The sequence below is a fragment of the Ascidiella aspersa genome, chromosome 3 (assembly GCF_963924565.1).
Source record: "Ascidiella aspersa chromosome 3, kaAscAspe10.2, whole genome shotgun sequence".
Lineage (NCBI taxonomy): Eukaryota > Metazoa > Chordata > Ascidiacea > Phlebobranchia > Ascidiidae > Ascidiella > Ascidiella aspersa.
Window position 1 is genome coordinate 15,709,452 of NC_139449.1, and position 13,057 is coordinate 15,722,508.

At 34.3% G+C, this 13,057-nt stretch overlaps 2 protein-coding genes across 2 annotated transcripts; both read right to left on the bottom strand.

The window, feature by feature from the left end:
• Position 1: 1 nt before the first annotated feature.
• LOC146160385 (focadhesin-like) lies at positions 2 to 8,031 on the bottom strand. Its single transcript, XM_083384422.1, has 2 exons — positions 885 to 8,031; positions 2 to 495 (listed from the first exon to the last, which is right to left on the bottom strand). The coding sequence occupies exons 1-2, from the start codon at positions 5,962 to 5,964 to the stop codon at positions 206 to 208; spliced, it is 5,370 nt and encodes a 1,789-aa protein (XP_083240548.1). The 5' UTR covers positions 5,965 to 8,031; the 3' UTR covers positions 2 to 205.
• Positions 8,032 to 8,179: 148 nt separating this feature from the next.
• On the bottom strand, positions 8,180 to 10,764 carry LOC146160386 (late secretory pathway protein AVL9 homolog). The gene has a single exon (XM_083384425.1). It carries the CDS (start codon positions 10,714 to 10,716, stop codon positions 8,734 to 8,736), a length of 1,983 nt encoding a protein of 660 aa, XP_083240551.1. The 5' UTR covers positions 10,717 to 10,764; the 3' UTR covers positions 8,180 to 8,733.
• Positions 10,765 to 13,057: the final 2,293 nt, after the last annotated feature.

Consider the following 13,057-nt stretch of genomic DNA (forward strand, 5'->3'; position numbering starts at 1 on the left):
AATAAAGTTACTAACTGGACTTGTTTTTAGTTTAATGTTTTTACTTGATAATTGCCAAGAAAAAAGTAAAAATGAGTGTTTTACTGTATAATACTACACAAAATGCATGCACAAAATGTTAAGCATATTTTATACAGAGTGGCACATAACTGTCAAGGTTATTTGTTAGGCAATAAAAAATCCACAATAATGGAGAGTTCATATCTTAGAGAAGCAAGGTAGAAACAGCTCTTGTCCATACTGAGGGTTTAGAAAAAGTTTTTGTGTTACGTAGTACAACCAAGGACTGACACAATGTCATTTTTGTAGATCTATCAATCTCAAAATCCATTTGAGTGACGCTGATAAGCCAGTCTATAACTGGAGCAATGAACTTTTCAGACCATGGCAATTTACCAAGCAGCTGCGAGAGATTAGCTGGAAATAACCATGTAAAATGTTGCCATACAAATTTTCTACCAATGTCGTCTCTTGCAAACTCTGTGATAAGTGTTTCTGTGTTAAAACAAAACAATGATTAAATAATTGTGAAAAATAAATAAAGTCTAGTAAGGAGCTGCTACTCTTGTGTTAAAGCATATATTTGACCAATGGTAAAGTATAGCACTGTATTACTCCTTACAAGGCCTGATACTTTTACTTAAAGCTTACAAACTTGTGAACAGTAAAAACCAAACAAAGGGTTAAGGGCGCAATTTTATAAATTATTATAGAAATAACTATCATAATTACATTAAAAACATTCATGGTAGTCATTATACTTACCAACTGCTATTTTTAGTCCGATACAATATCATAAATAACAGTTACAACTTTTTTGGTTATTCATTACAATAAGGTGTGAAAAATTAAGTCAATGTGAATCAGAATACAAAAACACTTACCATAGTTAGTTGAATTTGAGTTGAAAGCAATAATAACCACCATCAGAACTTTTACCAAAAGTACCATCCCTTTGGTGTCACAATTACTGTTCTTTACCATATTAAAATATTCCTGAAGCCACTCAATGCATTTAGTATCTGACAAAGTTTCTTTACTAGATTGTTTCCAATGGATAGCATTGTAATGAAACAGCCATACAACAAATGTTTTACTTTCAAAATTCGTTATTTTTGAACACCAGAGCAAGCATTCAAGCAAAGACTGAAGGGGTTTTCCACATTTAACCAAATACAGTTGAACCAAAGTAAATTTTATTACAACTTTGTCATCGTAAATCATATTATTTTCCAATGAAGCTAAACTTTCACAGTTTGAACAGTGAAAGACACATTCGGTCATAGAGTTCCATATCCTAACATCAAAATTTGCATCAAATTTATATAATGGCATCTCACTAAATATCACTGATGTGCTGACTGACAGTGCTTTAACAATACCTGCTGACAGGTCTGGCACACAGAATGAATTTGACATACCAGTTAATATGCTGGTCGACAATTTTGGATTTTGTTTAATAATGGCCGGCAGTGTGCTTATTAGTGCACAACATTTATCATCAGCTAAACACTTGCATAAAATAGGAAGGGACTTCAATAATAAATTCTGACCGAAAAAACTTAGTTTTTGTAAACATATTGCTTGTGTCCATGTTGATAATATGTTGACTGTGGCATCGGAGTAGGTTGAGACATTTAAGCAAAATTGTAAACAGCTTTCTTGTTCTCTATCTTGAAGCACATTAAGATCAGAGAAAAGAGGCAAATTCCAATTAACTGGTGGGAAAGGAATGGGTTGAAAGGAACAAACTGATAAAGCCTTTACTAATTTGTATATTTTACTGTCCTTTTTGTTGGATCCATATTTTAAAGAACTGAGAGTGTCATAAATTGGTTGCAAAACGTTTGGAGTGGGTAAATAATTATAGGACGAAGGAACCAAATTAGCGGGCAGATAAACATCTTGATTAGACATATAGATGCATCCAAGCATAATGGAGGCGTTTCCAATAATTGAAGGGTCTCTACTGTCTGTTATAGCTTTTTGAAGTACTTTCACTACATGGCTTACATCCTTATTTGATTCACTGATTCCATTAATGAATGGAATTAAAACCTTTTCTGATCCAGCCATTCCAGACAAACCTGCTATGGCTGCCAACTTCTGCCTAGTTGATAGATTACTTTTGCAGATTTCCTCATTCCATTTAGTAAACAGATCTTTGCATATCATCTGTGCTTCATACACACCCTCTGTTGAGACACATTTGTATAAGTAACTAAGTAAGCGGGCAAATGTACAATTATTTTGATGGTTGTCACAAACTTTTTTGACAGACTGCAACATTGGTATTACATTTTCAACAAGCTTCGTTTTTACACAAAGAATTATGGTCCAGGAGATGGATGCACACACAGCCAATATGAAAGAAGACGAACTCATCTCGGATAAGTCAAGAATATTTTCTAGTTTCAATACCCACTTCAATGCTAATTTGTGGTAAAAACCATCATTGGATAACATCATTGCACAACATAAAGCACCAGCACCTATAACCGGACCAGCATAGTCACTTTCTTCCATTTCGGAGTCATTATTGTCAATATTTTTGACAACATATTCAAGAAGATTTCCAAAGATTTTAATACAGTTATCACTTTTGAGTTTTGTTTCCGCTTTTCCATGAGTGTTACGCAAAACCTGTGCAGTTACTTGTCCGTAACATATGCTCATTGGTAATGTTAACACTGAGGTCCCAACTTCTCGACCTTCAAGAGTAAATATTTTGCTAAGAAAACTATCAAAAATGTTTAAAATGTCTTCTAACATTATCTCGTGTTTGGGATACAGAACTGGAGTCACAATTGGTAATGCATACAAAGCACAAACCTTGCCAAGTTGCGATGTAGAAAGATGGCCGGAGTCGGAAACTGCCCGGTACTGGCACCAACTAAAAACTCTGGTTTTTGAATGGTATGATGGCTCAATAATTTTTGTTATTGTGCTAACAGCCATTAGTATCCAGTGATTATTATTGATAAAGCCAGTACCCAAAGTTTCAGACATGCTTTTAAACTCTGCAACACTTGTTTGCCTGAAAACTTTTAAACTGTATGCCAATCCTGCTAATGCAAACACAGCATTGCCTTGCATCGAAGGTGTTCCTTTTGATGCGGTTTTAATAATGTCTGTTAACTTATCTCTGCAGGAGTATTGACAAGTACTTAAATTGTTTTTTAAGTCACTTTCCTCTCCAAGTTTCTGTTTAAGCTGTGACTGCAGTTCAGCAGCTCTACCTGCCACAACAGCATTGTAACACCTGCACATAAAAAACTTCCAGGCAATTGATGCCTGAATGTTATTTTGCCAATTTTTAGGATCAAGTGATACTTCCGAAAGAAGCGTTTGTAACATTTGGGTAAACTTTCGGCCACATGCTATCAAACTAGCTGGTATAAAAACACCTTCAACATTTTTGTCACATTGTGGAGAGAAACATGTTAAAAGTGCTAAAGCCAAACTGGCCTTAAGATTTGGTTGCTTGTTTCTTTCGTATAACCTAAAAACAAAGGGTGAAATGCCTTCCACTGCTGCTGGTAACGATTGGCATTTATTAAAATTCATTGCACGATGTTTTATGTCTCTTGGTAGATTTTCTAATTCTCGAGTAATTGTTGAGGTTAGAAAAAAATGTGCCTGTTCAGTCGGAATAGATAGATCCAAAGCTAACTTAACAAGACAATCTCCAGGAATTGGCTTTTCAAAATAGTTTTCTTTTAATTCATTACTTTGTTTATCTTGCAGGTTAGGCAATATAGGTTGAAATTCCTCTGGGAGGTATTTCATTTTTAAATCAACTTGTTGAAAATGGGCAAGGCAAACAATTGTGTTTCCTCTTAAATCCACATTTATGCTTTTGAATTGATTCCAAATCCATGTTAAACACACTTCTTTGAACTGCTGAAAATATTCTGTACCTGTGTCATGTATGGGAATATTAGACAATAGTTTCAAAACAGATAGTCGAATATTTATTTTAGATGCAAAATTAGCTACAGGTTTTATTTTTTCCCAAACAGATGGCAGATTTACAATTTCATTCTCACACAATGAACACAGTGCTTCTAGGGCTAATGGAATATGAAGAGTTTGCAATGAATCTCCTAATGTCTCAGTGATTAAATGTAACATATCTTGTTGATATTTGTGTGGTTTCTTTGAACATATTGTCAGTACCACAAATCCCTTCATGGTATCCACTTCAGTCTTATTTTTTTTATTCGAGAAAATGTTTTTCTGAACAAGCATATTGTAAAGGTATGGATAACATCGATCTTGCTTTTGCCACAACTTAAGCATAAGATATATGGCCATTGACCTGAGGTTTTCTTGCATGGAAAGGTTTTGTATTATTTTTAGAATTGGGGTTATAGAGTATTGGTCTGACAATCTGGGTAATAGTAACAGCAATCTTTTAACTAAATCAGGTCTCTTTTTATCATTCAGCAAATTCAAAATACATGGGAGGACAGTAATGGCAGATCCATTGCAATTCTTCACAGCCAAAATTAATGAATTCATAATTTTGTTTAATTTGTCGGGGTTAGTTTGATCAACTGTGACATATGACATAAGCTGTGAGCATAAAACAATTACAATAATTAAGCCAACTTCTTGAACCTCCAACTGAGATAAAATAAAATCTAAACAGGGTAAATATTTTGCTGCTTCAATAACAACTGCCAAATTGTATAGATATGTGTTTGGAAAGATATATGATTTCCAAGATTCATTATTAAAAAAAAATGCACTATGATTAGGCAAGTCATCTCCTAATTGCTTAATAAGATTAGTAACACTATCTAAAGCATAGTGTGAAAGATTTCTTACATTGATTTTGTTGACTAATGTTTTGGTCGATAATACTTGTAGTACACATGTTTTGACACAAAACAACACAAGTCTACAATTAGCGGTAATATAAGTTTTCGATAAGTGATCAAGTATTTTGTTTATAATTGTCAACAAAATGTAAACAGTTGGTGCAGCTGCAATACAGGTCAGGTGACAAACAGAAAAGATCAGCATTGGTGAAGCAAATGGTATTCTGCTTATTATTTGTAAAATAACTGCAGCAACTAATCTGGATTCTGGATTTTGAATAATAGTATGACAAACAGTTAAGCAAATAAATAGCAATTTTTTCAATGTAGCATCACTTGTCTGTGGTGAATTTATGGCAGCTATCATCAACTGAACAAAGAGGTTAATGCTAAGCTCATTCATTTCCACCAAAGGTATGACATCAGTTAACAAGTTAATAATTGTTAGGTTATGATTTTCATTCTTACAAAGAGTTTCTGTAGAGTATTCAAACAACTGGACGTTGTTAAGCAAAAGTCCAAACATATTGGCAACTTGATAATCAACAATCTGGTTCATGTTTGGATTGCATAAAACGTATAACATAAAGGGTTTCATTATCTGAAGAAAATTTGATAATGAAACCGAAGACGTTGTTGCATGACAGTTAAACAAAACTTCTTGAAATGACTTCAGCACACAAGAAAAGCTGCTTGGATATGCTAAAACAATGGATACCAATGGATGTGGTTTCACCCATAGGTTGTATCCAGTATATTCATCAATTTGACTGCAACCACACTCATTCCCAAAGGTAGCAGCACTCTTAAATTCAAGAAGTAACAGCTCAAGTGATAATTGAATTAACCACTTTTGGTTTATTCCACATGGAATAAGACTGATCAGCTTGTTTTGCACCTCTGTAGTTGTAAATACACCTGAAATCACATAACTTTGTATTGTTGAACATACACTATGAGAAAGGACACTGTTATTGGCGGTTTGCAAAAGTTCAAGCAGTTCCTGAATGAATTGTGTATTCTTATTTTTAAGATTTTCTTTTTGGAACTTATTTATGCAGGAGTTCAACGCTTTGCTTGTATTCAAAGCATGCACCAAAGAAGATTGTGACATTGAATTTGCGTGGAGCATGCACATTCATAAAACCACCCTATGCCTAAAACAGAAAAATAATAACAGAAATTTATATTTTATCATTTTACATTAAAAATACGACCCACCAGACAACAGCACAAGATACATAATTCATTATTATAAGAATGACACTCTGGCACCTCTACACACATCAACACTAATATAATACAAGGTAATTAAGTAAGATTGAGCAGCAGTGCACAAGTAAAACTACAGAGATCACATTTATTTGGGACAGCTTAGTTTATATTGCATAAAGTTGTTAAACAAACAAACAGCAATTATTACAATTGTTGTAAGACAAATTAATCACCTGAAAATTATTGAAAATTCAGTTTTGTGTTTTAAGTTAGTAAAATGTATAGCATGTTCTGATGCATTTTTAATAGCACAGCTAACAGAGGGTTCTGTACTGACTTAACCAGTTGTTCAGCCCTACAGTTTAAATATTTATGTAGTTTAGTCTTTTTTTATTTAATCTACTGTACAAAACATTAGGTTCTTTTGAGATACATTAGCCTCTCAAACTAATGAGGCCTTTGGAAAGTTTGTTGGACTTGTGACCCACCCAGAATAGAAATTTTGCTTATTTTTATTTAAAATTGTAACCAATTAGAGCAGTTATATCGCAACAATGAGTTTAAATGAATTACCTGAAATCATTTTATTACTGCAATTGAGTTTACCTATAAAACAGGTTTAAAGTGTGGCACCTTTAGAAAATGACACACATTTTAAAAACATGAAATACATAACAAATTAATATTTTAACAAAAATCATATGAGGCTTGCCTAGGCCGTTTGAGCCCATATTAGATTCCAGTGATCATGATAGCCAAACCGCTTATTGACAGGAAATCGAAATGTACATACATATGTTGGCATGTACCTTGAACCTAAAGTGTAACACTGTCGACTCGCAAAGCCAAAACTTGTTTCACCACTAAAAATTTGCATTTATTCCTTATAAGTAAAAGGTGTCATACATTTAGATAAACTGCTTCTATTGACTACAATGTTCAATTTTTAAAAGGTTATGGGGCATTGAGAGTCGTTTTAGAATATTTTAGAGGTTCTCATTACGAAAATACATTTAGTACGTTTGAATCGGGTCTAGTTTGAGATATTGCAACCTTAGTTTTTTCACATTTTGGACCTCTGCCTTGTTAATTACATAGGCATAGTGTGAAGTATCTCTTGCGCACGACAAACTTAGAATATTCAGGAGTAATCATACATATAACAGGAATCATAGCAACCCTATTTACTTGGGTCTTGATAAAACTATTCACCCTAGGAACCAATCAAAGTGACTAAATGGAAAATGCAATTTATTATTTATTTCAAACCAAGAACCTGGGAGTTCATACACATTTGCACAGTTTAAGGGGGCAAAAACTTTCCTATTGTCTCAGCTTCACACTAAAGTAAGCTTTGTAAAAGTTCTTTTAGTGAAATCAGGCACATTAATGCATTGCTTTTATCAAAAGCTTAGAATAATAAAGTGCAGTTTTCAAGCTCTTTTAATTTTTGATGTAATGAATAATTGATTATATTCTTTCATTCCTAACCGTGCACAATATTCCTTACCTGTGGGTTAAAACTTCCTAGGATAATGACAAAAATTCAGTCATTCTGTTTGTATCGGAACTGTGATGTCATTGTGTGTTTTACCCCCAAATGCCTTTTCCCATTCCATGAGCCTTGCCGGTACCTGCCCCTAGGGGATTGTATGTCGCTTTGTGTGGCATTCAGCCCAATATAACCTACGCTTTCTTTAATACCACACTCGCGGTATTTAAAAATTGACTCTTTTAAATGTAGACAAATAGCTTTCAATGATGACAATATAAAAAATATCTTAAGTGTCACTTAATACCTCATAAACTTGAAAAAAAAATAAAAAAAATTCCAGTCTCAGGAGCCCCAAAATATTCCAAAACGATTCTAACATTTTGTGAAAAAATTGTGTTGACGTTTGTTAGTTTAATAAATAATAAAAAGAGCACTTGTTTGAGAGTACAGATTTGAATTGCCATTTAAACAGTAACCAACAGTAAAGTACTTGGCCTAAATATTTGGAAAAAATTACTTTATGCAAATTTTAAAACTTATTTTTACACTTAACTTTGATATATTCAGGGAAACTGTGGAAATTCTTAAATACCTATGTAACGTTAATCAATTTTTTGGCTCCAATGTTACACAAAACTTCAAACAAATGAAACTGATTAATATTCAACAAAGTTTGCTCAATATATGTACACACTGAACATGATAAAGAGAAACCTTCAAGAAATAGAATTGAAGCTTGGAAAACAAGAAAACATTTAAATAAAAATTTTGACACAAAGGTTTTTAAATACAAATTAAAAACATAAGTCTATCTACTATTAACTAATGGTACATAAATAAAGTAATCACTAGCATTTCAAATTAACAAGTATTTAACAACAGTTTCAATTTTAATGTGCTGCAACACCAAAACCCTCTTAAGTCTCATTGTACTTAAATTTTGTAATCCTTAAAAACAAACAGTAAGACAGTCTAAAATTTTTTGTTTGTGTTTTATTGAAATTAATTGTAAAACTAGTTAACAGTACTAATGTGCCAACATGATGTTTTTAGCAGCCAAATTACCATATGGCTTCTATACAACTCAATAATTTTTTAATAAATGCTTTTGTTATAAGTATGATAAAAAAAGCTATTGCACTATTCTCACACAAAGCACAAGCACATGTTATACAGAGATTTGTAACTATAAAAGATTTAAATTTTTTTATCTCTGTTTGTCCACCATGATGCTACACTTGATTTTGCAGACACAAACGCCGATCCCATTAGCTTACTGGTGCTAGAAACCACTTGGTTTGCACTAGTCATAACATCTTCAATTTTTCGACCCCGGTCAGAACTCTGTAAATTATGGTGCAGTCTGAGACGCATGTCACTCACTGAGTATTGTCCTTGGTAGGGATGCTGTGGTTTCACATTGTTTATTGCAGTATGGGCACCTTTTTTCCACACCTTATAGTTTTGAGTTTGCTTCCAAGCAGCAATAAAATATTCATTAAAGTCATGGACATCTTGGGGCTTTGCATTCACCTCCAAAGATGTAGTTAGCATTGCTAGTATATAATCCAAAAATTGGGCCTGTATCCAATCATCCCCGCCTTCCCATCCAGTATTGCCAAATGCATCATCCTCTTTACACGAAACACTATTCACTAAATATTCAGCAAATCGGAGATCTGCAGCTGATAAATGTAAAAGTCGCTTAATATTTGGATCTCTTACATTCAATAAGCATTCATCTAGATCCACAACTGCATCGCAAAGATGTTCATGAGTCTTAAACAATATATTTGTAGCACCGATTAGATACCCTCTTTCCAAATTTTGCACTAAATCTCCATGCTGTTGAAGTGCAACATAAGGTAAACACATGTAACCTCTAGTGAAAATTGATAATGGAAATCCAAGCTTGTCACAGTTTAATGGAGATGAAAGACCATCAAACTCCATTACTTCAAGGTCTGTAAGGCTAAACGTATTAGTATTATCTGATGGACATTTTGTTGGGGAATCAGTTTTAATTTCCAAACGAGCATTTTTAAAGCTGGAATCCATAATGTCTTCATCATCATCAATTTCGCCTACCCCTGCCCATCCTACAGAATTTACATGTTCTTCATTGTATAAAGCAGAGGTCAATGCACTGGACAAAGTCTCAAATTTAGTTGCAACTGTGGAAGCAACATCTAGCACCTTTTCTGATGTTGCTGACCGAACCTGAGATGTGTTTTCCGTCTTACAATGCAGATTTTCTTCAGAAAATTTAGAGTTTTTTAAGCTGCCTGTAGGATTGTGAGGCAGTACTTGCTTTTGTACAGAATGTTTTTTAGAATTAGAAGTGTTTTTTTTATCTTGCTCAAATGTCATTTTACCACTCTCGGTTAAATGCTTTGCTTGTTTAGTAACATGTGTGTTTTTAATTGTGTTTTTTTTTAAAACATTATTTGTATGTTTTTCTGATTCAACATACTTGTTTAAAGATGTGGTGCAGTAAGCCAAACCTTTATCAATCATATTAGGAAAAAGTGACAACAATGCCATTATTCCACCAACAAGGGTCTTTACTGGTGATCCATAAAACAACAATCTTCTTTCTAAAAGAATAAGTTTAAAAAGCATTACAACTTGATGATGGAATTTGAGTACAAGTGTTTTAGCAGGAACATCCAAAAACCTTTGTGAATCATTAGGTATGTCCACTGACTGGTTTATCTGTTCATACAAGTCCTGTAATATACTGATTTGAGAAAAATCCTTTTCCTCAAAATATGCCTGCGTTATCATATGTAATTTTGCATTAAGAATCCCATACAAAGGAACTTGGCTTAAAACAACAACACTTTTTTGTACAGTTTCCCGTGTTACATCAACATCTCTTTTTCGAAGCAGTTCTGCAGAAATTTGACGATAACATGAGATACAATACACGGTAGTTTGCAGTTTAAATTTTTTTCTTGGTGGCAAATGGAAGTAAATTGTATCTTCACTGTAGTTATGTGCACCATCTGGTAACGCTAAAAAAGGAAGATATTTCCATTCATCAGGCACAATAACGGAGTCATGCGATTGCCCTTCAAATAGTGGTGGATAGGAATATTCAACCTGACAACCTTTTTTGTGATGAAAACCTACAACAACAACATGCAATATGACCTTAGAACTGCCATTCCTTTCCATTGCAAAATCTTTGTTTATATCATATTTATTTTACCATGGCTTACTCCGAAAAAGTACGTTTATAATTTCTGAAAAATATTTTTTGTTGCGTATTTTGAAATATTATACAAAACTGTTTACCACAAAATTAATTTTTGCACATTTTGCACCAGATCTGTTAGAAATTAGTGCATTTCTAAGCATAAAGGCCTACGACAATTAGTGCATCCAAAGAATCAAAAAGTACAGTCAAACTTTTAGGCTTTGAGCCGATTTTGGCATTTTCCCCGGTTTTCAAATAATTATTAAATTAATCTACATTATATAAGGCCTACCATATGTACTCTTTCGGAGGATATGTCCTCTTTTAGGGGGGATTTGTCCTCTTTTTTCTCAAGAAAAGTGAATGGTCCTCCGAGGACGCTTAAAAATGCCCAAATTTACACTTTTTTCGCATTTTGAGTTGGTTTCTTATAGTTCTGTAGCATCATTAATGTATAATCACGTGTAATGGAATATTTATTGTACATGCACAACTTTTAGCGTTCTATTGTCTTTGTCACGAAGAATCTCAACCTTTGGGTTTGTCCGTTTTTGCCTGTGAAATGAGCCACGGCGTGGTTCACAAGATAAATGTTTTTGTGTGACACAGATTTCCGTTATAGATAAAAGTATTTCACCTGTGTGAACCTGTGGCTGTAACAGTTCCCGGCTGCAAGAAAGGCTTCGGGTTCTGAATCATTTCCGCTTTTCCGTATCGCCCTTGTAGCGGTTTGCGCTCCATATTGTTACCGGGTTGAAACTCCGGTCATTCAATTGAAACAGTCTGTTGGATTGTGACGTCGTCACACCAGCCCGTGTGAATTCATCAAATTGACAGCATATTGCCTGATCGTGTTTTCGTCGATTGTCCGAGTTCCTGTTTTTCGATGCGTCGCCGAATCGTACTGTTATGACATTTAATTAACGCCATCTGGTATTAAGTATAAAAGGGATTTCATTTTATACCCAAACCAGCAGCGTTGCATGCTGTTCACTTCTGGAGTCAGATCGCGTACGTTACGGAGGTATATTTATTGTACGTATATCGTAAGTACCTGTAAGTACTGTTTGTCGTTTGTTTATTTGCAATAAATCTCTTTCATTGTGGCTGCGCCCCACAAATTGGAGACTTGCAACGTGGTGTTGAACATGCATAATACCTTGACCTACTAACATTCTAAAATAATTATTATTAACCTATTGTTTTGAATTCCATCTATTTTTAACCTACGTTTTTGTACCTATTTTAGTCCTATTTTTCCGGGTGTTATTATTCTTTTTAAATCGTTATGTCGAAAAATAATTTTTCTTCATTCTTTTCAAAGGTTTCAAGCAAACTTAAAGCTTGCAACAACAAAACGTCAACGCGTCTAGCTGCCATGCTAGGTAATATTAAGAAAGGTAATAGTTTTCCGGGTAATAAGGGCATGAATTCGAACGTTTCTATCCAGGTTCGTCGACCGCAATTAGGTATTAGCTCTCTTCCTAAACTTGTTTTTTCGTTCTCTAAAAAGAAATTTACCGAAAATGATGTTCAAATGCCATCGGTTCAAGTTGTTCCACCGATTGCACTGCCATTCTCGTCTAACGATTCTGTTTCTCAACCTGCAGCTTCTCTTTCAGCTGAGCCGCAGTTTGACAACGAACAACCAAATTCAACTTTCGAAGCCGCTTCTTCGTTGTTTTGCAGCACGGCAAAACCTATTATTGTTCCGTTTAAATCTTTGCAGCCTGTTGCAGCAACGCCCAGCAGCAAACCTTCAACAGCAGAAGTGACGCCTCGCCAACCACGCGAGTTTATTCGATCTGCTACATTCGACACATCTATGACGTCAGGCAATTCTACGTCAATTTCTATTCTTAAGGTACTCGAAACCTATCTTTTTAACCTATGCTTTTCTATAATCTTATCAGACAGGATTTCTTGCCGACCATTTGATGTTGAGTTTTTGCGATGCCCGACTTAACTGCTTGCAAGAAAACCGTTCGTATTTGTTGCGAAGGAAGCAGCACTTTCCTACGACGTTTACACCTGATAATAACCTAGTAAGCTTTCATAACTTTACTTTACCTTATCTATCTACGGCCTCTTACTATTAACCTTCGACTTTCCTAAACTTCGTCTCCCCTTATTCTCAGCCTCTTCCTAGTTTTCATGATAGACGTTTGGATAACGTTTTTGGGTAATTTTTAGTGCTTATAACTTTAGTTACCGTTTACACAGGGATGGGCTATATAAACTTTGATTGTTTAATACCAATGGGCTCATTACGTAGGATGACAGCTATAGTTTATTCGTAATTTTTGTGCTCGCTATGCA

Coding starts and splice junctions, on each gene's coding strand:
- LOC146160385 (XM_083384422.1), bottom strand. CDS start 5,964: ATGTGCATGCTCCACGCAAATTCAATGTCACAATCTTCTTTGGTGCAT. Junction 496..884: donor CTCAAATTCAACTAACTATG/GTAAGTGTTTTT, acceptor GTTTTAACACAG/AAACACTTATCACAGAGTTT.
- LOC146160386 (XM_083384425.1), bottom strand. CDS start 10,716: ATGGAAAGGAATGGCAGTTCTAAGGTCATATTGCATGTTGTTGTTGTA.